Source organism: Leptodactylus fuscus, chromosome 7 (genome assembly GCF_031893055.1).
Source record: "Leptodactylus fuscus isolate aLepFus1 chromosome 7, aLepFus1.hap2, whole genome shotgun sequence".
Classification (NCBI taxonomy): Eukaryota; Metazoa; Chordata; class Amphibia; order Anura; family Leptodactylidae; genus Leptodactylus; species Leptodactylus fuscus.
Window position 1 is genome coordinate 136,675,129 of NC_134271.1, and position 27,654 is coordinate 136,702,782.

Sequence of the window (27,654 nt, forward strand, 5' to 3'; positions counted from 1 at the left end):
CAGTGTCTAGTCACGTGTGGCTTCCGCTGATCTGTTTTCCTGGGCACAGTGAGGGGCTCCCCCTTCCTCCAGTTCCCCTCACTCGGGTTGTTTTGTCCCCCCTGCGCCTTTTTTTGGTTTATTTTTTTGGGGGGGTTTTATTGTAGTTTTTTTCCCCCCTCTTTGCTTTCACTACGGATCTGCCCTTGCACCCCGTGTGATCTCCGTCTGCTCCGGGTCACAGCTTCCTCCTTGTGGGTATATGAAAGCATGAGCGATAACGATGACATCGAGGTTGAAAGCGACGTAAGTACGATGCGATGTCCGTCTGTGATGGGGTCGTGCTCTGCCATAGACTCTGCTTATTGGGTGTGTTTCCCTTTAAGGCCGTGGTCGGGTTGTGGCCCGCAGTGGTGGTGGTGGGGGGGCTGAGCTGTATAAAGGAGCCCTTTAAACCCTAATATTATGGGGCCCCCTGGGGGATCTGCTGAGTAATAGGAAGTGGGATCTTTGTTATGGAGGAAGTGCTGTCATATAAGACAACATTAGGGACCTGTTGAAAAATTCCTCTAAATATCCTGCCGGACCGGTCTGGTGTGTACAGGAGCCGCCGCCATCGTCGCTCTGCCTGATCTTCTATGTTATTATGTTTACTGGGGTCATATCAGGGCCGCAAAGAGAGGGCGAGACCTGAGGTCGCCACGGATCTCGTACCTGGCGGTGGCCATGTTGGAATAACAATGCGGTTTTTTAGTATTACTCTATTATATGGCGCCAACATATTCCGCAGGGCTTACGCCGTTCAAAAATGAACTTAATATTTCAACGTGGATGCCGTAGATTTCTTAAAGGTGGCGTCCATGTTGAAATTGTTTGTATATTTTGGCTTATTCTATATACGTCGGCGTAAGGTGACCCCTTGCGGTCAGGCGTCTGCCTATATGGCGGCCGTGTTCAGTATCCAATTGTTATAGGTTGTTGTCACCCCTGTCCTCCCAATCGAAATTCTGAAATGACCCCATTAGACTGTTTTTGGGCTGTGGCGTTGGTAGGCCGGACCACCATATATCTATAGCTGGGCCCCGAGCCATGCCAGCTAGGGAGGAGCATACGAACTACATGGACGGATTTGTATCCAGGACCCCATACCTGTCATGACAAAGCACATATACTCCTACTGGACCTACACGTCCTCCGAAAGGGCTGATTTTGGGCAACAATTGGGTATTTAAATGGAGAAAATGTTTGTTGATCCACCAAAAGAAGACTGGCTGTACGTATTTTCAGCCCGAAATATCAAAGTTTGGCGAGATCAGCCATTTTGGGGCTATTTAGTAGGCTGGGCTTATTGTAGTCACTGACTGATACTTCTGCCTCCTAAAAATTCAGGCGCACACCCATGTGCCAGAATGGTGCATAATTCACGTATAACTCGCACCAGCTTTTGTTGGGCGCCCCTACCCCAGCCTGAATTGGTCGTTGCGTCACTCACTCTAGTAAAAAAGCGGTGCGGGACGCAGGAAGGGAAGTAGTCCATGTACCTGCAGGTTAGTTGTGCCAGGTTTGAGCCACATGGACCAACGCTGCCGGCCCGAACTCTCTGTGAGAAAGCGGCCCTTGGGTGACGTTTTGTAGGGTGCGATAATCCTGGTGTGTGTCGAGTTTTGTGTTAGTACATGGCCCCCACCTTGCCAACCAGAAAGTGACACGACATGGCGGTACGGTACCCGAATACTGCAAGGCTGCAGGAACACGAGACTGGATTGGTTGCATGTTGTGTTTTTGTTTTGTTTTTTCTTCCATGCGGCCTTGAATGTTGCTTTTTGACAAATGACAGGGCTATCGTTGCAGACACCCGGCAGACCCCGTTATAGGAAATGTTATCCATCAGTGTCAGAATTTCTGTTCTTAAAACGGAAATCCAGCTCGGATGTCAGTCTACCCTTAGGCCTCATTCACACCTCACGTACTGTTTATGAATGAAGCTTCTTCTACTTGTTTTGAACGGAAATGCCAAAGATTAACCCCACGGTGATGGGTTAAAGGATGAAAAAAAATTTCTCTGGAGGCCAGGGAACGTGAAAAAAAAAAATCGACAACAACAACAAAAAAAATAAACCCTATACTCGTCTGTTCCCTGTGTCCTAGGCGGCTGTGCGGTCCAGTGAAAGTCCCTGACGCTGAGGCCAAGGAAAGGGCATCACTCACATACGTCCCGTGTAGAGATGAGCGAACACTAAAATGTTCGAGGTTCGAAATTCGATTCGAACAGCCGCTCACTGTTCGAGTGTTCGAATGGGTTTCGAACCCCATTATAGTCTATGGGGAACATAAACTCGTTAAGGGGGAAACCCAAATTCGTGTCTGGAGGGTCACCAAGTCCACTATGACACCCCAGGAAATGATACCAACACCCTGGAATGACACTGGGACAGCAGGGGAAGCATGTCTGGGGGCATAAAAGTCACTTTATTTCATGGAAATCCCTGTCAGTTTGCGATTTTCGCAAGCTAACTTTTCCCCATAGAAATGCATTGGCCAGTGCTGATTGGCCAGAGTACGGAACTCGACCAATCAGCGCTGGCTCTGCTGGAGGAGGCGGAGTCTAAGATCGCTCCACACCAGTCTCCATTCAGGTCCGACCTTAGACTCCGCCTCCTCCGGCAGAGCCAGCGCTGATTGGCCGAAGGCTGGCCAATGCATTCCTATGCGAATGCAGAGACTTAGCAGTGCTGAGTCAGTTTTGCTCAACTACACATCTGATGCACACTCGGCACTGCTACATCAGATGTAGCAATCTGATGTAGCAGAGCCGAGGGTGCACTAGAACCCCTGTGCAAACTCAGTTCACGCTAATAGAATGCATTGGCCAGCGCTGATTGGCCAATGCATTCTATTAGCCCGATGAAGTAGAGCTGAATGTGTGTGCTAAGCACACACATTCAGCACTGCTTCATCACGCCAATACAATGCATTAGCCAGTGCTGATTGGCCAGAGTACGGAATTCGGCCAATCAGCGCTGGCTCTGCTGGAGGAGGCGGAGTCTAAGGTCGGACCTGAATGGAGACTGGTGTGGAGCGATCTTAGACTCCGCCTCCTCCAGCAGAGCCAGCGCTGATTGGCCGAATTCCGTACTCTGGCCAATCAGCGCTGGCCAATGCATTCTATTAGCCCGATGAAGTAGAGCTGAATGTGTGTGCTTAGCAAAAAACTGTTTTTCCTGGACAACCCCTTTAAGGCCTTATTCACACGACTGTCAATAACAATCAGACAACACGGGGCTCTGTAAAAAAAAAATAAAAAAATTGATGCTTCACGAGGGCAAAACGGCCGTAAGAACCCCCCCAAAACAAGAAGAAGAAGAAAAAACGGACTGTGCAAATCTGCACCGGTCACCCTTGGGTTGTTGCTGTGGAAATACACTCTAACAGTGTCTCATAGAGTAGTATACGGTGCCCTAAGGGAAAACAAGGGCCGGACGTTAAGGGGCACGGGTGACCGCAGAGGCCGATACTTTCTGGGAGTCGATTGGTTGGCAAGGCAGCAGCGCTGTCCAGCTATTAGTTGATCCAGAGGAAGAATATGTATGGACAACCCCTTTAGCCGTGTCACTGGTATGGGCGGCCATATCCTGTTGGTTTACCTCAACCGTCCATCCAGTGGTGGATCCCAATATGAGTGGTAGACCATTGTTCGAAGTTTCCCACATGCCATAGAATAACCAGAATTGGGCAGGTTCCCCGAGATAACAAGAGCCTGGAAGATATATCATGACTCAGAGAATTCCATTCCTATAATACAACGTGCTCCATTTTCGTGCCAGTGTGAATTAGGTCGTACATTGGTTTCCGGATTCGATGTCGGATTACTCATTTATGTCAGTCTGATGTTACTCTACCTGGATTTCATCATTGAATGAATATATTAGTTAAAGGGGAAGTCCTGTCTCGAAATGTGATCAAAAGTAGTCTTCCTAGGAGATGGATCCAAGTGCGTTATGTCTGTGTTCACACGACCTACTTGACAAAATACCGTACTCATTGGAAAAAACTGATGGGTATTTAGCCTGTGGAACCCGCCATAGACAACGCAAGTCTGGTTTTCCCACGTTGATTATTGGGGTTGATGTTTGGGGTTTTTTTTATTGTTCAGCCCTAGGTACTATGGGCAACAGTACGGTTTTGATGTTCTAGGCCTGAAGTCGTAATCTCCCAAACCTCTCCAGTATTTCTATCGTATGCTGTGCCTTATAATTGGTGGGGGGTCCAAGCACTTGTACCCTCACCCGTCATAAATGTGATGTTTGCCCTTAGGCCCGGTTCGCATCTGCATTCGGGTTTCCGATTGGGAAGTCCCCCCGAACGGAAACCTATCCACATAAAAAAGTGGTTACTTAAGGAAATCCGCAGACCCCATAGACCGTAATGGTGTCCGTGTGGTTTCGACCCGAGGTATTCAATCGAATACTACTCGCTCATCTCTATTGATGACAAATCGGATATGTCGTATGATTGGGACATCTATGGTGTACAGACCTCGAATGGCTCCGATTCCACTTTGGTGTCAGTCATTTTGACAGGAAGAATAACATGCTTTGCTATCGTTCCTGTCAAAATGAAGGGATCAGATAGAATTTGGCCTAAATCTGCTAGGTCAGGGGGCGTTGTTGAGAATTGGAGGCCACCCTTGTAAATGCCTTCACACAACTCGCATACAACCAGGCGGTGTTGAATAGTTTGCACGGTTGACGGTGGTATCTCAGTGTACGTTCACACAGAGATTTTTATGGTGGATTCTGCCTCAAAATCCTCTTTGGGACTCAGTGGTAGATTTTGGGGTATAAAGGCCCTTAGGCCTTAACTTTAGGCAGATTCCGTCTATAGAAATAAGTGGGAGACTTGAGGTTTTTGAGGCGGTTTTCACAGACACTGCATAAGGGTATCTTCACACGGTAGAATTTGCATTCCGCGTGTGAACATTCTGCGCGGGTAGCCGCGACGGGATGCCCGTGCAGTGCACCGGCATCCCGTCGCGGCATTCTGCTCCGGATTAGACACAAATGAATGGGCCTAATCAGGAGGGAGTCTCGCGCTGCGGACGCCACAACTGAGTCAGCCGCGGAAGCCGTGGGAAGAAGGGTCATCTCGCTTCTTTTTTCCGCTAGAAGTGGGCGACTCCTATTGAAGCGGATTCCGTGTCCAAATCCGCTGCCAAAATACTCCATGTGAACAGACCCTAAAATCTCCTTTAGGAATTAGAAAGCTTTTTTTTTTGGCACTGTTTTGTGGTAGGACCTGTAAAAGTCACTTTAAACAGTAGAGGTTTTTGCAAAAAACCTTGTCAAACGACTTTTTTTTTTTTTTTTTCTGACTCCCCTTGGATTTAAATGGGTTTTTGCGGAATCTGCCTGAAGATAGGTCATGTCGCTTTTTGTAGCGGGAAAAAAAAACGCCTGTCCCCATGTGGCCCCGGCCTGGTCATGCCCGCTTTTTATATACAATAATCACCTCAATCATAAATTACTTTCATTGATTTTTTTATTTTATTTTTTTCTAATATTTGTTGATAGTGTAAAAAAAAAAAAAATCTCTATATATTTTTTCCTTTTCGTTTTAGGAAGACTCTTCGAGATTTTACTCCTCGGTATGTGAATTTCCCTGGTGATCCTTTTTCTTTTTAATATTTTCGTCTCTCAATGAGCTCTTATTCATATGTAACGCTATATCTCTCGCACCGTGGCGGTGGGGCGGTACGTTGTCGCTCCATTTTATCTATTTGCCCAAATTTTTAGATTGGATTTCCAGCACCCTGCGACCCTAGTGTCTGAACCCATCCGGTATGTGACTTCTATGCGGCTCTGGGCCGTATCTGACCGTAATAACCAAAAGTGACCGCTATACTCTATACACAAAGGCTTCATTATTCTCATGATCTGCTTTCTGTTTGCTTCTTTGTAAGATGGAAGGATTTTATTGAATAAATATAATTTTTTGGTATAGGGAGTCTGTCATCTGACCCAACATATCAACCCAGCCCTATAGATTAGATAGATTTGGGTCTCCTGAATCAAATGGTGGTTGTCCCTTGTGAGTTGGGGTCTCGGTTGCCAAGATGGTGCCGATTTAATCAATATGTATATGAGCTCTTTGGAGCAACAAGGGTGTTCTCATTGCTCCAAAGAGGTAAGTGGGAACACCTTCATCGCTCCAATGAGCTCATTTGCATATTGCCCCCCCTAAAAAAAAACAAAAAAACGTGATATCTTGGCAGCAGAGTCAAGGGGAGAACACTGTTTGATTTTTGTGCCCCTAACCTGTCTATCAGCAGGGCTCGGGTTCTGGTGACAGACTCCCTATAAATCATATTTTTGCCTGGTATTACAGGAGTTTTTCCAGGATTGATCAGCTATCCTTAAATTGGTGTGGTGCAGAATCCCAGCACCCTTACCGATCAACTGATCGAAGGGGTTCCAGTTTAGAAGGCACAGCGCCGTGTATTCTCTAGTGGCTGTACATGGTATTGCAGATCTTCGCAGCTCGATCTCATTCTGATAAATAGGACAGACAATATGAGGCATTACAATGTGACAAATTAACATATCAAACAATAGGAGTGATCACAAGAGCTTACAATCTATGATTCTGATGAATGAGCTGCCTTACCAGGCGCTGTGATTGGTAAACAATGGACACTGCTAGGAACCCCCGCCCATTGTAATATTGAAAGCCAGATTAAATTGATCTAAAGACCTGGTAAAACGAGCAAGGTGGCCCTTTATGTTCCAATGCCCAGATTACAATCCGTGGTCTCAGACAGGTCCACAGGTTAGGGTGCGGGCTAGGAATCCGTGCCACTAAACTCAGAGCATGTCCTATTCCGCTTAGTGTTGGCGGCACGGACTAGCCCATAAAAGCCTATGGGGTACAGAAAACAACGGACGTCATCCAATGTCCGTATTTGAGGAACAGTTACCTTGCTGCCCCTGATTTATATTATTGAGCCATATTTTGCGGACCGGAAATTACACATGGTCGTGTGCATGATGCTTAAGCCGAAGAGTAGACAGACACTTGCCAATTCTGTAGGTGTTTTATTTATTTTTGTCCAGTAGTCTCCTCAGTATCACAATAGATGTTAACACCTGTATACTGAGCCATTGTTACATCCTCCACTGACCAAAGAGGACATACCGTATATACTCGAGTCAATAAGTTTTCCCGTTTTTTTGTGGTAAAATTAGGGGGGGGTCGGCTTATACTCGAGTATATACGGTAGCTTATCTACTCCCCCCTCCCTGCATAGATTCGGGTCTAAGGGAGAATTGTTTTAGAAACATTGCCTCTAGTTAGTGCTGGGTGATTTTTGCCAAAAATTTAAATTTTTGGGATGGTTTTGGATTTGAATTTCTTAAAAAAAAATAAATAAAAAAAAATTAGTCACCAAATTCTGGGCTAGTTCACATGGGGCTAGCGACCACGTATTTTGGTCCAGATTTTGACGCAGGAGGCACGTCAGAATCACGACCAAAATGCGCTAGCCGCGACTGTCGCGGCTTCCCGCTCCGGAATAGGCCCAAATGAATGGGACTGATGTTTAGTTGGGGGTCTGACTACTGAGACCATTGCGATCCTTAGAACAGAGGATGTTGTATCCCTTGTGAGTGTAGGTGCGGTGAACACCAACACCCCTCCGCTACCCTACATGTTAATGGGAACGTTGTCGAAGTGCTGTACTTGAGCTATTTCCAGCGCTTCCATTGAAAGGAATCGGAGCAGGAGTTCACCTGTGGTCACCAACGTTACATTGACAGTATGGATAGAACAGCTTCAGTTCCCAGGATCGGTGGGAGCTCAGTATCCGTTATCAGAAATATATCCTCTAGTTTAGAGAATAAATATTAACACTTAAAAACCTATATTTTATACCTTTTTAATTTTAAGCGCCGCCCCCTCCTTCTTAGAGAGCTTGAACCTGTGATCACTTGTACCGATCACATGTATCAAAGGTCTGCAGTAAAGCGTATCACTAAATGCTGTGAGCAGAGATGGTTGCCCCCATAATCATTGACAGAAAACGGAATAAAAAAAAGAAATCTATATTTGGAAAATAAAAACACATTAGAAAAAAGTGATTATTTCATTTGGATTTCATAAATGTAATGAAAAAAAAAAAATTGGCAGCACATTCTTTGTAAAGGCAAATTAGACAACCCTGGACTGCACCAGATTTTTTAGTGTCTTCTGATGTTTCATAAATCTGGTTGGACTGTCTGGTCTAAGGCCGGGTTCACACGAGGTCTTTGGGACCGGAATTTGACGCGGAGGCCGCGTCAGATTCCGGTCCAAAAAATGGGTTGGCGCAACTGGATGCCGGAGCATCCGTATTAGGCCCAAATGAATGGGCCTAGTCGGGAAGGAGTGTCGTGAGGTGGACGTCCACGGCTGAATGATCCGCAGAATCCACTTGAAGAAAGCGCATGCCAAAATGGTTGCGGAAAAAGGAAATGACCGGCTCCCATTGATTGATTGTTTGAGCTGGATTCTGACGTGGATTCCATGTCAAAAACCCCGTGTGAACCCGGTTTAACAATTACATGCTTGTGAGTTGGCCTAAAAAAATTTGGCACACGCTATCACAACTTAGACCTTTAGGCCGCTTTCTAGATAGACTATCCCCCTTCTCATACAAATTGTTAAACACTCTGTAAATCTGTTCCTTTTGGAATAGAAATACTAATTTGGCAATAAACTCTGCATCATGATAGTAGGCTTATTAACTGAGTCATGCATGATGTTAAGGGGGCTGCCCTCTAGAGGGCAGCATACAGAGGCACTGTTCTCCTAATTACATCCTGGAGAATAGATTTGCATATTTTTTACCCAGAATCCCTAGCGGAGCAGGAATGACTTTTAAGTCTCCATACAGCTATGTAGGCACACACTCTCCCTAATGTGTATGATTATCCCCTGACCTTGGTCTATAGTCTCTCACTCTGCCAAATCAGTATCCCTGCGCTATGCTGAGGAGGTCCAAAAGACCGAAACAGCGCTGTCCATAGCTGGGAATCTGTTCCTTTTGGAATAGAAATACTAATTTGGCAATAAACTCCGCATCATGTCAGTAGGCTTATTAACTGAGTCATGCATGATGTTAAGGATGCTGCCGTCTAGGTGTGGCCCTCCGGCGACCCCCGCATCCCCTGGACCTTCTCCCCCCTCCTTGTGGCCCCTGCGTCCCTTGGACCTCACCCATCCTGTGTGGCCCCTGCCACCCCCACCTTTCAATTGGCCTCCATGCACCGAACGTTTCACTCCTCCCCGGCCAAATCCGTGCAGCCGTTTTTGCGCGATTGAGGAACAAAGATCCAAACACACAAACTTTCACATTTATAATATCAGTACGATGTTCTGACTCCTTTTTGCCTGATAAATTTCCCCCAATGTCTTAAGTAAATTTTTGATTCTACTTTAGTCTTCTTTTGTGGAAAATTTCAAAACAGAATCATCACAAATTCTTAAAAAGAAAAAAAAATTGGTATAAAAACCACTTTTCTTTTATTACTATTACACATTACCCTGGGGGGTTATAAATATGTAGAAACCGCTTTCAATGCTAAAATTCTTTTTTAAAAAATCTTTAACTTTTTAGATTGTTTTATTTTTTTGCTGAAACTTTGAGTTTTTTGTTTTTTGTGTCACTCTGGATTGTATACTATACAGCGAAAAAAGGGCGGCTGACTTTCTGGGCCAAATATCTGTTGGCCAAACAATCCGTCCAAGTCCACAATAAACACTGACGCCTACCTCAGCAGAACGTGTTAGAGACATGGACGGGACTGCCAGAGACATCTGGCACCACCTATGTCCAAGGAAAACAACGTCGAATCGGTTAGAACCCAGCTGCCTGAGTCTTGTCTCCCGTCAGCTGGCTTTAGGCGTCACGTATGTGAATTTTTGTTGATGGTTTTTAATTTTCCATGTTATTACCTCTAGTTTAAAACCTAAAAATCGTGCAATTCCCACTCTTACCACTAAGCCTAAAAGACTCTGTGGTTTGCCATTCCCTGACTGGCCATAGGCCGTAGACATTGGCTTCTATGGAAGAGTTCTCGAGGCATGGGCTGCGACTAGAGGTGAGCGAGTGGTATTCGATCGAATACCTCGCTCCCATAGGAATCCGTGTAAGCGGCCGGACACCAGGGGGTTAAGCGCATCAAATAGTCACTGCACTTAATCCCTTGGTGTTCGGCCGCTTACACGCATTCCTATGGGAGCGAGGTATTCGATCGAATACTACTCGCTCATATCTAGCTGTGACCTGTGTAGAGAGGGGAGCAGATAAGCTTATCTACATATGTTTACTGCAAAGAAATCCCCTACAGAAACGGGATATATCAGTATATTATTTGGCTTACTGGTCAGAGTCAGAATTGCCGATTTTTAAAGATTTTTTATTTTATTTTTTTTAAATAAAATTCAGAAGAATCTTAAAAATGTTTAACATAAAACTTGATTTAAAAACGTTATTTTCGGCTGACACGTTCTCACCTAGAGGCGTGTTTCCATGGCAACAAAAAAATGCTGCTTTGAGTCCGGGAATAAAAATTATTCTATATATTTTTAACCTGGCGAGGCTGCTACCTACTTATAAAATTATTTGATATCTCAGTATACAAAGGTGGTAACACGGCAGATGTGGACAAATTGTGCCATTGAACTGATTGGACTTGGGGCTACTTTTGAGGGGGTGAGGGATCCCATTGGTTCTTACCGCCCCCCAATCCGCTCACTACCTCTAGGAGTAGTCTCAGTTCAGTGGTTGCTGACCCAAATGGGTCAAGAGATGCTGATATGCGGCACTGAAACGTATGGTCAGTGGATAAGCCAAGGTATGGGCAGGTAGAGTTTGTTCTGCACAGTATTCAGGGAAGAGGTCAAGGCAGGTGGCGCAGGGTCGTTGTGGTTACATGATGATATAACATAATATAATATATATATATTATTATAACATTATATAATATACTAGAGGGAGGACCCGGCTTCGCACGGGTATATTACATTTTATGTTTGTGTAGTGGCCCCATAAGAATTGTCCAATTTTGCACTGGTGTATTTTGTATGCTGTTTGTGTGTATGTGCATAAGCGTCATGTGATTATGTGTATCTCATTTTGGATGTCAGTGAAAAACCTGTGATCAGTTGTTATGGATACCTGGAGTAAAGCTGTATCTAATCCTTCCCCGTGTAGTACTGTGTTTAGACTCAAGTATCTAATCCTTGTTGGTGTGGTACTGTGTGCAGATGCACATATCTAATCCTCCCCCGTGTGGTACTATGTGCTGAGACGCACATCAAATTCTCTGACTTGTGGTACTGTGTGCAGAGGCATGTATCTAATCCTCCAAAGTGTGGTACTGTGTGCAGACACACGTATCTAATCCTCCCCTGTGTGGTATTGTGTGAAGAGGCGCGTATCTAATCCTACGGCGTGGGGAACTGTGTGTAGACACACATATCTAATCCTGCGGCATGTGGTACTGTGTGCAGATGTGCATATCTTAAGCTCTGGTGTGTGGAACTGTGTGTAGACACGTGTATCTAATCCTATGGCGTGTACAACTGTCTGCAGACGCGCGTATCTAATCCTCTGGAGTGTGGAACTGTGTGTAGACGCGCGTATCTAATCCGACGACATATGGTACTGTGTGCAGACGTGCATATCTTATGCTCTGGTGTGTGGAACTGTGTGCAGATGCGTGTATCCAATCCTCTGGAGTGTGGAACTGTGTGCAGAAGTGCGTATTTAATCCTCTGGTTTGTGGGACTGTGTGCAGACCCGTGTATCTAATCTTCTGGAGTGTGACACTGTGTGCTGATCTGTGTATCTAATCCTCTGATGCGTGTATCTCAGTTTGGATATCAGTGTTGTATTGTGCATGTGGAGTGACCGTGTGTATTGCAGTTGGAATATGAGTGAAAGACTTGCAGGTTTGTATTGACTAAGGGGGGGGGGCACTGTGTTTGGAATGCTGTATCTCAGCAACGGTACGTCCGAGTGAGTTGGAGTCTCGTCTTAAACCTTCCCGGATACCTGAAGTATCTCTGTACCAAATTTGGTGAAGATCGGTCCAGCCGTTTGGTTCGCATTAGAGCACAGACAGACAGACAGAAATTCATTTTTATAATATAGGGAGATATATATATATATATACTAGAGGGAGGACCCGGCTTCGCACGGGTATATTACATTTTATGTTTGTGTACTGGCCCCATAAGAATTGTCCAATTTTGCACTGGTGTATTTTGTATGTTGTTTGTGTGTATGTCCATAAGCGTCATGTGATTATGTGTATCTCATTTTGGATGTCAGTGAAAAACCTGTGATCAGTTGTTATGGACACCTGGAGTAAAGCTGTATATAATCCTTCCCCGTGTAGTACTGTGTTTAGATGCAAGTGTCTAATTCTTGTTGGTGTGGTACTTTGTGCAGATGCACATATCTAATCCTCCCCATGTGATATTGTGTGAAGAGGCGCGTATCTAATCCTTCAGTAAGTGAAACTGTGCAGACGCGCGTATCTAATGACTCTGGCGTGTGGTACTGTGTGCAGATGCGCGTATCTAATCCTCCCCCATGTGGAACTGTGTGCTGAGACGCGTATCTAATTCTCTGGCATGTGGTACTGTATGCAGAGGCCTGTATCTAATCCTCCCCTGTGTGGTATTGTGTGAAGAGGCGCGTATCTAATCCTCCCCCGTGTGATACTGTGTGCTGAGGCGCGTATCTAATTCTCTGGCTTGTGGTACTGTGTGCAGAGACATGTATCTAATCCTCCAAAGTGTGATACTGTGTGCACACACGTATCTAAGCCTCTCCTGTGTGGTACTGTGTGTAGACGCGCGTATCTAATCCTACGGCATGTGGTACTGTGTGCAGACGCGTGTATCTAATCCTATGGCGTGTACAACTGTGTGAAGACACGTGTATCTAATCCTCCCCTGTGTGGTATTATGTGAAGAGGTGCGTATCTAATCCTACAGTGTGTGGAACTGTGTGTAGAAGCATGTATCCAATCCCCCGGCATGTGGTACTGTGTACAGACGTGCGTATATAATCCTATGGCATGTGGTACTGTGTGTAGATGAGCGTATGTAATCCTCCCCCGTGTGTTACTGTGTGCTGAGACGCGTATCTAATTCTCTGGCTTGTGGTACTGTGTGCAGAGGCATGTATCTAATCCTGCAAAGTGTGGTACTGTGTGCACACACATATCTAATCCTCCCCTGTGTGGTATTGTGTGAAGAGGCGCGTATCTAATCCTTTGGCGTGTGGAACTGTGTGTAGACGCGCGTATCTAATCCTACTGCATGTGGTACTGTGTGAAGACGCGTGTATCTAATCCTATGGCGTGTACAACTGTGTGAAGACACGTGTATCTAATCCTCCCCTGTGTGGTATTGTGTGAAGAGGTGCGTATCTAATCCTACTGCATGTGGTACTGTGTGCAGACGCGTGTATCTAATTCTATGGCGTGTACAACTGTGTGCAGATGCGCGTATCTAATCCTCTGGAGTGTGGAACTGTGTGTAGACGTGTGTATCTAATCCTACGGCATGTGGTACTCTGTGCAGACGTGTGTATCTAATCCTATGGCGTGTACAACTGTGTGCAGACGCGCATATCTAATCCTCTGGAGTGTGGAATTGTGTGTAGACGCGTGTATCTAATTCTACGGCATGTGGTACTGTGTGCAGACGCGCGTATCTAATCCTCCCCATGTGGTACTGTGTGTAGACGCGCGTATCTAATCCTACGGCATGTGGTACTGTGTGCAGACGCGTGTATCTAATCCTATGGCGTGTACAACTGTGTGAAGACACGTGTATCTAATCCTCCCCTGTGTGGTATTATGTGAAGAGGTGCGTATCTAATCCTACAGTGTGTGGAACTGTGTGTAGACGCATGTATCCAATCCCCCAGCATGTGGTACTGTGTGCAGACGCGCGTATATAATCCTATGGCATGTGGTACTGTGTGTAGACGCGCGTATCTAATCCTCCCCCATGTGGTACTGTGTGCTGAGACGCGTATCTAATTCTCTGGCTTGTGGTACTGTGTGCAGAGGCATGTATCTAATCCTCCAAAGTGTGATACTGTGTGCACACACACGTATCTAATCCTCCCCTGTGTGGTATTGTGTGACGAGGTGCGTATCTAATCCTTCGGCGTGTGGAACTATGTGTAGACGCGCGTATCTAATCCTAATGCATGTGGTACTGTGTGCAGACGCGTGTATCTAATCCTATGGCGTGTACAACTGTGTGCAGACGCGCGTATCTAATCCTCTGGAGTGTGGGACTGTGTGTAGACGCGTGTATCTAATCCTCTGGCGTGTGATACTGTGTGCTGATCTGTGTATCTAATCCTCTGATGCGTGTATCTCAGTTTGGATATCAGTGTTGGGTTGTGCATGTGGAGTGACCGTGTGTATTGCAGTTGGAATATGAGTGAAAGTCTTGCAGGTTTGTATTGGCTAAGGGGGGGCATTGTGTTTGAAATGCTGTATCTCAGCAACGGTACGTCCGAGCGAGTTGGAGTCTCGTCTTAAACCTTCCCGGATATCTGAAGTATCTCTGTACCAAATTTGGTGAAGATTGGTCCAGTCGTTTGGTTCGCATTAGAGAACAGACGGACAGACGGACGGACAAGAATTCATTTTTATAATATAGAGAGATAATATAATTATAATATATTGGGGCGAATATAATGTCCTATTATATTGTGCCCTAACTATTTAACCCCTTCCAGCATGCTCCACATAAAATTAGCTAAAGGCATGGCGTTCCGCGCTGTCCTTGATGGCTTTGCGTATTCCCGCATGTAGTGACATCATCAGGATCGTTGCAACAGTCCTATACATTTCGGTTCCCTGTCATTAAAAAACCGAGTATAACTTGATCCTATTGAGCTTCGAGTGCTGAAATTCAGAGGTGCTGGTTTTGCAATTTCAAGGAAACCCTATGAGGTCACTGATGACATCACATAAAATCCTTGGCAGTAGAGTGACGTCATAGGTTACACAATATACAAGGATTCTGAACATACCTAGAGAATGGATACAGAAGCCTTGGTCCGACCACTGCACACAGAATGGGGCCTGGTTCTGTATTAGATCCGGCAGTTCCTGAGGGGTTGTCAGGTGTCGGACCCCCTTATCCCCCCTTGTCTTATATCAATGATTTATCCTAAAGATAGGTAGTCAATATTTATTAAGGGAAAACCCCTTTAAGGTCCTAAATAAGCCCATTTTATCCTAGTTCTTTAGGTGTTAACATTATTCTGTAACTAAACATGCAGCCAAAAAAAATGTAGAGCCATAGATTTTTATATATATATATATATATATATATATATAATCCTAAAAATTCCTAGCGGGCACCTTGTTTTGTTTCGTTTCCTCCTGAATGTTTTGCTTGCTGTGGTGTTGCCACAGTAATATCAACCAGACAAACCTTACTGTTTGACCTTCACACAGTGAAAAGTATACATGAAGGTAGAGGTCATGTGATGATGTCATGTCATGCGCTCCTACATTGCTGCAGCAGGAGGTAAAATATATGAAACCTCTTAAAGGGTACCTGAGTTTTCATGAAAAATTCAAATGTATATAGGGTCTTGCTGGGCAGTCTGCTCTATGACTGTATAAGTCTTCGTACATGGTGTCCTATCAGTTTTTCCGCTGCTAATAATCACATTATGGCTGCAGCACACTTTGCACTTGTTTGCCAGGCGGTAGACATGAATAGTAAGGAGCAGCATCCCCTCTCCTGCCGCCTATCCATTACTGATACTGTTCTTCCATTCTGCCTTCAGTAACTGTACAATGGCAAACAAATGAGTAAAACTCAAGTGATCTTAAAGGGATTCTACCATTAAAACTTATTTTTTTTGTGGATAAGACGTCGGAATAGCCTTTAGAAAGGCTATTCGTCTCTTTACCTTTACCATCGCCGCGCAGTTCCACAGAAATACTGTTTTTTACCGGTATGCAAATGAGTTCTCTCGCAGCGATGGGGGCGGGCCACAGCGCTCAAACTGCGATGAGGGCATCCCCACCGCTGCCAGAAAAGTGTCTCCAAGCGCCAGGTCCTTCTTTGTCCGCCGCGTCATGTTCAATGTCTTCTTCCGCTGCAGGCTCGTAACCTAGCAGAGCAGACTGCACAGGCCATGGGAAAATGGCCGCTAACAATACTGTGCAAGCAGCCATTTTCCTGTGACCTGTGCGCCTGCACAGTCTGCTCTGCTAGAAGTTACGAGCCTGCGCCGGAAGACATTGAAAATGACGCGGCGGACAAAGAAGGAGGCGGCACTTGGAGACACTTCTCTGGCAGCGGTGGGGACGCCCTCATCACTGTTTGAACGCTGGGGCCCGCCCCCATCGCTGTGGGAGAACTCATTTGCATACTGGTAAAAACCGGTATTTCTAAGGAACGGCACGGCGGAGACCATGTCTAAAGGTAAGAGACGAATAGCCTTCCTAAAGGCTATTCCAACGTCTTATCCACACAAAAAAATGTTTTAATGGTAGAATCCCTTTAATATAGGAGATCCAGGTACACTGGACTGTAAGAACATGTACACAGGAAAATTGTAATCTATGAGCACAGTCAGTAAAGCTCCTTGCTGTCTGTGAATAATATCCCATCTGTAACCACACAAGCAGCCAAAAGTAGATACAAGTACACAAAAGACTTTACTTACATTGTAACCTGGGAGAATATTCAGTCCTTTGCACAGAGCAAGCAAGTTGTTTTTTTTGCAGCTATGTGTGGAGGTTGTGAGGAGAATCAACCTCTCCCCTCTCCTTCTATAGAACTTCCCTCTCCCCACAAGACGTCTTGCTTATCTAATGTATCGATGGATTTCCCGGGTAACTAAGTAGTGTACTGCAAACTAGCCAGGAGGCTAGCTAAACGGTGTTTTTTAGCTGCATTCCGCAAAGAGGGGCCCTTACTCTTAAGGGGGGGTTTCAGGCAAAAAGTAGCCACATTTTTAATTAAAGTATATTACAAGGTGGTCCAGAATCACATGCTCGATGAAATGAGCTAATCCGGAGCGGAAAGCCGCAACGGGATACTGTGCACTGCACCGGCATCTGAATATGACACGAGGATTTCCCGTGTGATCTAGCCCTTAGGTACCCCGCAGCAGATTTAGGTATACAGGTTACTGGGCTATGGTAAACCCTGGCTGAAAAAAAAATCATAAAGCGGAATGGAGAGAGCGAGACCTTTTAATGACTTCCATTTTATCTCTGAAGTAACTGAAAATAAGGCGTAGGCCATAGAAAAATGACCGCGGGGCTACCTTTTTTTATGTTCCTGCCATCACATATCATAACAGTTTTTAAAGGGCATTAGGGAAGATTTACTAAGAATGTCTTAAGTTTTAGACAGTCTTAACCGCACCAGATTTATCACAGTGTCTGAGGCTGTTTGATAAATCTGGTGTATTCTAAGACTATCTGTTCTATCATTACACCACTTAGGTTAGGGTTTTGTTATTGTGAATGATAGGTCACGCCCCTGTCCCAATATACCACACCCCCTTTCCAAATATACCACACCCCCTTTCCCAATATACCACACCCCTTTCGAACAAATTGTAAAAGTGTCTAAAACACCCGAGTGTGGCACACCGCACGTTAGACTGTTTTGGGCCCAAATTGAGTCATCAATTTTTAATACCCAATAAATCCCCTCGTAATAAATCCGTTCCATTGACAGATCTTGCCTGCAACATCGAGGAGTTGACCTCATTTACGAGGAGGCACACGTCTCCTCATAAATCACACACCTTCTGCACTCACCGCAATGAGCAATGCTGTTGGTATTTAGTAGTGGTGAGGATACATGACTTCATGATAATTAGGCACCATTACACATTAACAGTGACAGATACATCATATTCAATATTTCAGTCAATTCCTTGACCTTCATCAACGAGGATCAGAGTCCATGGTATCTTGCATCAGCGGTGCCCAACTCATTGACTCCGATCCTTGCTGATGAAGGTCAAGGAGTTGGCCGAAACATTGAAAATGATGGATCTGCGCGGCTGGATGCCGGTGGAGTGCGCGGCTGGATGCCGGTGCAGTGCATCAGCATTCAGTCGCGGATGCCCATTTTTTTGGTCCGAAACCTAAGGCGACCTCCGCCTTACCGTAAGGCCTCCTTGTGGGTGGAGCATTGGTACAGCATGTTGAAGTGGTCGATGAAACCTGCGAGATTCGTGTCGCAAGGTTCGCCCCTGAAACTGAACTCGGCCGAACTTAAACTGCTATATTTATACGGTGGGGTCAGAAGCGACCCCTGAGTATCATAAGCGAAGGGCCAAGGGAGAGGAGTACACTTAAAAAACAATGTTACTCACCTCTCCGGTGCGACTCCCTGTTGTCTTCGGCGCATCTGGTTGGCAGTATGTGATGTCGCCACAGATTTCGGACATCGTTTAAGACAATAAGTTTGCATAAATTCTCCTAAATCTGGTGGGATCTATGGCCCTGCTACAAAATGACTTAAAGTCAATGAATTAAGATTTACTCCAAAGTCTGAAACTACTTCTCTTCAAGGTCAGCGCACTTTGAAGCACGACCTGAATTAAGAAGCGTGAAATCTAGAGCCTTGAGCTATGCGAATAGTTAATAGAAAAGAAAGATGAAAGGTTGTTCTAAGGATCGCACGTTGTAGCCCCGAGGTCGAGATGTTTCTACAATGTCAGCTGGGGCCTTCAGACTAAGCCTACGTTTACACAGTGAATTGTATTTTTATTTTATTTTTTTTATGGGGGCTAGTCACATGACCAAAATTTGGATGGTTTGTTGTCATGGACCATCAAGCTATAGGTCATTGCTCTATTTTTGCCCATTTTCTCAGATCCCTTCATGGTTGTGTGAATGTAGGCCTAGCCTATCTCAGAAATCTTCTCTCGAGGCAATGTCTTGTCCAACTTGGTCACCCCAAATCCTCCTTTGTGTCATTTTGCATTGGATTTTTGTTGTTTTGGGCTTTTCTGGTTTCACTATTTGTAAATTCACTATATGTAATATCATTTCCTAGTGTAAGTGATCATTGAACTATATTTCTGTAGCCAGCGAGATTTCAGCCCAATGGAGGAGCCACCTGGCTTATAGAGAGGCATGTACCTCCTCATAAATGAGGCCGCTGCCAGCACACGCTATGGGAAGACTGGTGTTGTCCTGGCTCTGTATAATTTCTCAAAGCTGATGTTGACGTGAGATCTATGGGAAATTCTTTATTGGCCTCAAAAGTACAGCAGTAAATGGGTGTATAATGAATCTGCACAGTGATTTTCTTTCAGCTCTGAGAGCAGGATATAATAGAGGGAGAGAAGCCAAGTCTGTGATATATAGGGTTATAGGATAGAGGAGAGAAGCTGAGCTCTGTGATATATAGGGTTATAGGATGGAGGAGAGAAGCTGAGCTCTGTGATATATAGGGTTATATGATAGAGGAGAGAAGCTGAGCTCTGTGATATATAGGGTTATAGGATAGAGGAGAGAAGCTGAGCTCTGTGATATATAGGGTTATATGATAGAGGAGAGAAGCTGAGCTCTGTGATATATAGGGTTATAGGATAGAGGAGAGAAGCTGAGCTCTGTGATATATAGGGTTATAGGATAGAGGAGAGAAGCTGAGCTCTGTAATATGTATGTGTATATGATAGAGGAGAGAAGCTGAGCTCTGTGATATATAGATATATGATAGAGGAGAGAAGCTGAGCTCTGTGATATGTATGTGTATATGATAGAGGAGAGAAGCTGAGCTCTGTGATATATAGGGTTATATGACAGAGGAGAGAAGCTGAGCTGTGTAATATGTATGTGTATATGATAGAGGAGAGAAGCTGAGCTCTGTGATATATAGATATATGATAGAGGAGAGAAGCTGAGCTCTGTGATATGTATGTGTATATGATAGAGGAGAGAAGCTGAGCGCTCTTTCATATCCTGCTGACACACAGGTTCACTTCAGGAGCCGGCAGTGTGTAGTGATGACGTCTCCAGTTGTTATTGCTGCCGCTCCCTCCCTACAGGGTCACATTCGGATACAATACACACATGCCATAGACTGTCATCTGGATAGATGAATCACTAGAGATGACAGGGCACCTCAATGACTCTTCCTGATCTGTCGGTTAGTCGTGGGCGCCCTGAGTCACTCCCCGATGGCGGCGGGCACATTATAGGGTCTAGTCATGAAAACCTGCAATCATCTCCTTTCCTTACAAACTCATTTAATTCATTGAAAACTTGACTATAATTGAAAACTTGCTCCTTCTCTCTGGATCAGCTGCTGAGACCGGTGTTGGACTGTCACTGATCAGATCCTTAGGCTAGGTGATCAATATTTTGAGCCTTGGAGGAAGCGCCTGCCAGTCAGCCCTGTTACTTCTAGTGGGTACTACGGGGGGCATCATGTCTTCCTCCTTATCCCGGTCTTGCACCCCATTACTTGCTATGGTCCTATACGGCCGCCATACCATCTTATGTGCCTTCTACTAGAGCCTTCTTTATCTCCGTCCTATATTTCAGTTCCCGCCTGTCCTCCGCCTCAGGCATTTTCTGCATCAACATCTGTTGCAGGGCTTTAGTGCCGTTACCACATGAAAGATCCTTAATTATTAACCCCGTGCGGGCAGAAGAGGTGCAAGTAGCGTCTTCCTAGAGCCGGTGAGAGCCGAGACCCCTATAGAGTTAATTTGGAGAAATGTAATTTATTCATAAAGCCGGTGGAGTTACACGGTACAATAATGAAGCGCGGGGGGCGCAGGCGCGGCTAGATTTGTTATGCATAGCTGACTATCTCCATGTGTTTCTCTGACCGTCTGCTCTTCCTAGAATTGCTGAAAAGGCATCGAAACTAGGGCACAAGTCTGGTGGGTTTTACCTCAGGAGGACTGATGAAGTAATGTAGGCGGGGGCTACAGTAAAGGGTCCCCAAATGGGATTCACTAAGGTTCAAATGGTTGGTAACAGGCCGGGTTCGTTGTCAATTTTCCCAAAAAAATGTTCAATTCATCCAATCCAATCGCAGATAAGAGGGAAGGGTGCAGGTAAAAAAAATAAAAATTAAAGTCCCCTTTCCTCACCTCCACCGTGATGTCTAGTCCTCTTGTGGCCTCCCAGGTGGTGTCACTACTAAAGCCTGCGATTGGGCCTCGGTGGTCGCATGTGGTGCCCCGACGTCTAGTCTCATGTTCACATGTGACTGGTGAGGCCTAGTCCTAGGCTTCAGCACTGGTGACGCCATCTTCGAGGCCAAACTGGGATGAAGCACGATGGTTCGGTGGACCCACGGAGAGGCTAATAATAGGTTAATATTCGGTTTTTACACACTTGCTCTGCACCTTCCCTTTTTGTTCACTTTGAGGGCTGGTCCGGAGTAGCGGTGGTCGAGCATGCTCCGTGCAAAGTTACTGTGGTCGTGTCATGAGAGGGGCCAGGGGGGTGACCCGGAAGCTTGTGATCGGTTGGAGTTAGTGGTGGTGCCCCCTATAATAACACACTTGGCACCTCTCCTGTATATAGGTGGTAATATCCATTGTGGGAAGCCCCCTAACCTGTACTATATGGGACACTATGCCATTCACAGGTCATATGCATATAGCTTGTTCTGCAGTGCGTCGTCGTACATATAACCGCCCCCCTCCGTTTCTGGGAGATGAAATAACTCTGTATATCCGCACCTGTATACAATTGTTGGGTCTCCATAATGGATCTGTCATATTTTCCCTTTTTGTATGTTTATGTATAGGTTTCCTTTGTCTACTCCTCTAGTATTGAATGCCCAGCAGACTCTTCCGGAATGATTTCTACTAGGGTTGAGCGATCGTGTTCGGAAAAGATCGGACTCCGATCGGCGATCGAGAAACTTTCACGATCGCCATCGGAATTCCGAACACGCTCTTTTTAGATGCGATCGAGATTGGTGATTATTTCCCACAATGCTTTGCTACTGGCCAAGCATTGTGGGAAAAGCTAACAATGTTAGCCTTCACACTGAGTATACACTCCGTTCATTCAGAGCGGAGTGTATACTCAGTGTGAAGGCTCCGCTGTGGTTCCATAGGAATGAATGGAAGCAGCCGGCACACAGCCTTAACCCCTGCGCGCCGGCTGTGTCCATTCATTCTAAAGGGAGACTAGCTAACATTTCTAGTAGCTACTTACCTGCAGAGATGGCTGGTCCGGTGCCCGGTGTTCTCGTTGTTCTTCGCCTCGCTGCCCCCGCCTCCCAGGTTAGTGTTAAAGAGCTAGGAAGAAGGCGGGGCTTGTGGCTTGGAGAGTGTGGGTGGGTACAGGGTGGGGAGACGTGACGTTTTCCCTCCCAGTACCCGCCCACACTCTCCTAACCTGGGAGGCAGGGGCAGTGAGGTGAAGAAGAACGATAACACCGGGCACCGGACCAGCCATCTCTGCAGGTAAGTGGACACCAGGGGGGACTAAGTAGCCAGAGGATTTTAAAAAAAATCCTCTGGCTACTAATTAAAAAAAAATCACTACACAGCGTGGATTCTAACAATTAAAGCGTTCACTTGTTAGATTCCACGCTGTATAGTGAATAGGATTGTTTTTAAAATCCGATCTCCGATTAATAAAAAAAATCCCATTGACTTGCATTGGGATCGGAATTGGGATCAAGATCGGGTTCGAATGAAAAATGATCAGAAATCGGATTTTAAAATCGATCTTGAAAAGTCAAGATCGGCTCAACCCTAATTTCTACCCATAGGTGACCACTTGATGTCTGAATGACGCCCTATGTTTTCTTTCATTTACAGGCAGACAAAAGAGCACACCACAATGCACTGGAGCGTAAGCGCAGGGACCATATCAAGGACAGCTTTCACAGCTTAAGAGACTCCGTACCTTCACTCCAGGGCGAAAAGGTGAGCTGAACTTTATATATTGGCACTCTGTCACTGCCGAGGAGGAGGGGGTGAGATGCCGCAGTTAGACTGTAAAAATTAAAGGGATTCTACCATTAAAACATCTTTTTTTGTGGATAAGACGTTGGAATAGCCTTTAGAAAGGCTATTCATCTTTTACCTTTAGATGTGATCTCCGCCGCGCCGTTCCTTAGAAATACCGTTTTTTACCGGTATGCAAATTAGTTCTGTCACAGCGATGGGGACGGGCCCCAGTGCTGAAAATGCGATGGGGGCGTCCCCACTGCAGCTCGAGAACACGATCCTGCGACGCCTCTATCTTCGGCTGGATCCTCCCCTTCTCTGTCGTCTTCCTCCTGCGTCACCTCCGACGCCTGTGCAATTGGCTCTGCCAGTGAGACACCATTTTTGGGAAGCTCGTGTTCTCGAGCTGCAGTGAGGACGCCCCCATTGCATTTTCAGCGCTGGGACCCGCCCCCATCACTGCCAGAGAACTAATTTACATACCGGTAAAAATCGGTATTTCTATGGAACGCGGGGGTGGACAGGGGGCCGGGGGTAAGGGGAGGTGGTGGAAAGGGGGCCAAGGTCGCGGGGAAGAGGGCCAGGCGGTCGCGAAAGGGGGGCCGGGGTCGCAGGGGGGGGGGGGGGGGGATGTGGTCACAGGTGGTGGAAGAGGCCCAGTGTCGCGGAGTGAGAGGATGTGGTCACAGGTGGTGGAAGAGGCCCAGGGTCGCGGAGTGCGGGGAGTTATGGAAAGGGAGTCGGGGTCGCACACTGGTGGAAGGGGGCTGGGGTCGCAGAGTGCTGGAAAGGGAGCCGGGGTTAGGAGTAAGGGGAGGTGCTAGAAAGGGGGCCGAGGTCGTGGGGGAGAGGGCCAGGTGGTGGCAGGGGACGCCGGGCAATGAGAGAGGGGCCCAGACCCGCGCTGAAGGTCGGGTGCGCAACACGGGAACACTGCCGCAGACGAAGTCGCGGGTACTGCTAGTAGGAGTTATAAGGCATATCTAATTTTAGGTTCTGGGGATATTATCACTCCTTAAAGGGGCTCTAACAGCAAAATTATGCTAATAGAGCCCCACATATGCGTGAATAGCCTTTAAAAACGCTATTCAGGCACCGTAAATGTTACATTTAATCCCGGTCCCGTTTTTAAATAAAAGTATTAAAACATATATACAAAACTTACCTGAACGTGCACCATGGGCGGGGATAAAGGATGCGACGTCCGCTTCGGACACGCCTGCCTCTTCTGTCTTCTTGGAGCGACGGCCTCTGGTTCCGTGTCTTTTGGCTTCTTCTCTTTAAATCCCGCGCCTGCGTAGTAGCGCATCCCTTCGAAGCGCTACTGCGCAGACTCACTCACGAACTGCCATTAAGTAAATGTAACATTTACGGTGCCTGAATAGCGTTTTTAAAGGCTATTCATGCATATGTGGGGCTCTATTAGCATAATTTTGCTGATGGATCCTCTTTAAGGAGAGAATCACCTTCACAGTGATATGGAGACTTACAAAAGCCTATTTCACTCCACTGGGGGAATTATGGGAAAAATATGCAAATCTGTTTCCCAAGATGTGAATAGGAAAGCAGTGCCTCTACTTGCTGCCCTCTAGGGGTAGCTCCCAACTTTTTCAACAAGCCTTTACTGCTATTATGCGAGATTTAGCCAAATCAATATCCCAGCGCTGTTTCAACCTGGTCGAATCTCCTCAGCACAGCGTAGGGAAAACTGATTTGGCAGAGATGAGAGACTTCTAGATCAGGTTCTGGAGATATTCCCCCTGCTTAAGCAGAGATCACCTTCACAGGCGTATGGAGACTTACAAAAGCCTTTTTTGCTCCACTGGGGGAATTATGGGAAAAATATGCAAATCCTCTAAATTTGACTGACTTTGTGTACCCCTTTTAACCACTTCCAGGCCACTTTGTTAGACATCTGAGCTATCCCCTTTTAATCCTGCAGTATTATGCAGCTTCCCTACTATAGGGAAGGTTTATTACCCTTCCTGCTGTGTCAGAGCCGCCATGATGTTTCTCCATTTCCAAGCCCCGTGATCATGTGATCCGCTTGGGGCTCCTAGGTCCTCCAGATTATCTAAATGTTATAGCCCTCGAACCCGCGAAATAAAAACTCTGAAAACGCGTTTGGTCCTGAACCAATCCCTAAAAGGTTTGATAAAGACTATTGGTAACGTTTATCATCAGGCTGTTAACCCTTTTATTTTCTCCTTTTTTTAAGGCTTCACGGGCTCAAATACTGGATAAAGCAACAGAATATATACAGTATATGAGGAGGAAAAATCACACACACCAGCAAGACATCGACGACCTAAAGAGACAAAACGCTCTATTAGAACAACAAGGTATGGACGTGTATACGTATGCAGCTTTATAACGCTGGTCACATTTACCATCATTGGCCATATTAAATCTAATGGAGTTCCTTTTGTCCGTCACTTGTCATAGAGAGCCCCTCCACTTGCTCGTCCTGTCAGTCTCATCCTTCTCGCTCGTTAGTGATTACATTTTTTCTTATCTGCACCCATACAACTCGAATACATACAAGAGGATGTATTCCGTATATACTCGAGTATAAGCCGACCTGAATATAAGCCGAGACCCCTAATTTTAGCACAAAAAACTGGGAAAATTTATTGACTCGAGTATAAGCCGGGGGGGGGGGGGAATCCACAATTGCAGATAAAAAGTCTGATCATGTGCATTACAGCTTAGTAACTCCATGGGGATCATATTAATAGCAGTTAACCCCATCATGTCCCTCACATTAACCCCCTGTGTGCCTCACATAAGATTTACTGATATGTGGGTAATAATTAGGTATCTTCATAATTAAGGTCCTTCATTAGTACCGTCATGTGTCTCACATATTAGTAACCCTTATATGGGGCACACAGGGGTTAATAGGAGGGACATGATGGGGTTAACTGTTATTAATGTGATACTAAATTAATAACCCCAAATGCCTGATATTAATAGGCAGAGTAACTAAAGGAAGGTCCCTGTGTGTGTCATGTTACTGGAGCTTCCTCTCCTCCATACAACAGACATCTTCCATAAGACACAATGAGTCCTGGCCACTCATCTGCAGGGTAGATGCTAAATCCTAGTGACCTCTGATGGCATCATGACCATGTGATCGGACTCTGGTGTGGGCGGAGCTACTAGGATTTAGACTCAACCTTATCTGCAGATGTTACATACCAGTGGCTACAGGACCTTTGATGACATCTCAGTCACGTGACTTCGTGACAAGCCAATCACAGAGCAGTAGCACTAAAGGACCTTCCCCTTCCTGGTCCTTACAGTTTTCTGTTCTCCGTGGACCCTGACTCGTGTATAAGCCGCATGAAAAATGTGCTGAAAAAGTCGGCTTATACTCGAGTATATACGGTAGCTAACTTCTCCCCTTCGATCAGTTTTAATGGTATTAATATAACTGGTGGACTAGGACATCACTCCATGAAAAGTTATATCCTGAACATCTTATTCTTTCTGTATTCACAGTCCGTGCGCTGGAGAAGGCGAAATCTAACACTCGTCTTCAATCGAACTACTCGTCATCCGATAGCAGCCTTTACACCAATCCCAACGGCAGCACCATCTCCGCCTTCGATGGAGGATCCGACTCAAGCTCCGAGTCCGAACCCGAGGAACCCCAAAGCAGAAAGAAGATACGGATGGAAGCGAGTTAAGCAAACACAAGCAATAAAACCAGCAGCCTGTACCAAGCTTCTCAACGTCAGACCCTCCATAGCCCAGAAATAGGCCCTGTTCAGCTCATTTACGGACTTTTGCCTAATCTTTTTGTTTGTCCCCCCCCCCTCCCCCTTCCGTTTTTGCTTTCCCCCCATTACCCCTTGAGCTACGGACTGCATTTCTATTCTTTCCACCCGTCTATCTCCCCTCCCCTTATATGTTATTTAAACCTCATCGACACGTCCATGCCTACCATGATACAAATCTGCACTCGGCGCGTTTTCGTTGACCCGCCATTCCCCCATAATACTTGTCTGCAGTTTGATATTTGTACGACAAAGTATCATAAGGTGAACAAGACAGGTTAGGGAAACCTGAAAAAACCCAACGACATAGATTTATTTTATTTTTTTTTAATTTTGTGGTAATTAATTTTACGCTTCCATTGGCTTCGTATTGGCAGAGGAGGAGTTACCGTGCCACGTAACCAAAGTACTTGGTGCTGCAGTCGACCTCCCGGGTGAAACTCTCCAAAATTTTTAAAATGCTTAGAATTTTATTTTTGTTGTTGTTAATGTCAACTTTTTTTTTTTGGCTATTATTTTCATGTACAGTATGTCACACGTCTACACCTACGGAGAACATATTTGTGGTGACCGCTCGTAGTCTGGAGACAGGGTTGGGATTCTTACTTCCGATAATTACCCCCTTCCCCCCCTCAATTCTGATCTGTAACCTCAATCCTCTTCCGCCAAGAAGACCGACACTACATCCAGAGATAGGTGCACTTTCCATTGCTGAGCGCCATCCGTTGCGATGCTCAGGAAGCCATTCTCATGGCTGCGTTCTCCAAGATCGTCCTTTCCCTTCAGATGTTATATACTACTACTTGTATCAAGAAACCTGTGATTTGACCAACTTTTAGACTGAGACTGTGTTTCTGTATGTATTTGCCAAATTAAATTTGTTCTGTGTGACAGGTA

At 45.7% G+C, this 27,654-nt stretch overlaps 1 protein-coding gene across 1 annotated transcript; it reads left to right on the plus strand.

Moving 5' to 3' along the window:
• On the plus strand, nucleotides 1-27,654 carry MAX (MYC associated factor X). Its single transcript, XM_075283108.1, has 4 exons — nucleotides 1-285; nucleotides 22,844-22,951; nucleotides 25,194-25,317; nucleotides 26,480-27,654. The coding sequence occupies exons 1-4, from the start codon at nucleotides 250-252 to the stop codon at nucleotides 26,665-26,667; spliced, it is 456 nt and encodes a 151-aa protein (XP_075139209.1). The 5' UTR covers nucleotides 1-249; the 3' UTR covers nucleotides 26,668-27,654.

Coding starts and splice junctions, on each gene's coding strand:
- MAX (XM_075283108.1), top strand. CDS start 250: ATGAGCGATAACGATGACATCGAGGTTGAAAGCGAC. Junction 286..22,843: donor ACATCGAGGTTGAAAGCGAC/GTAAGTACGATG, acceptor TTTCATTTACAG/GCAGACAAAAGAGCACACCA. Junction 25,318..26,479: donor CGCTCTATTAGAACAACAAG/GTATGGACGTGT, acceptor CTGTATTCACAG/TCCGTGCGCTGGAGAAGGCG.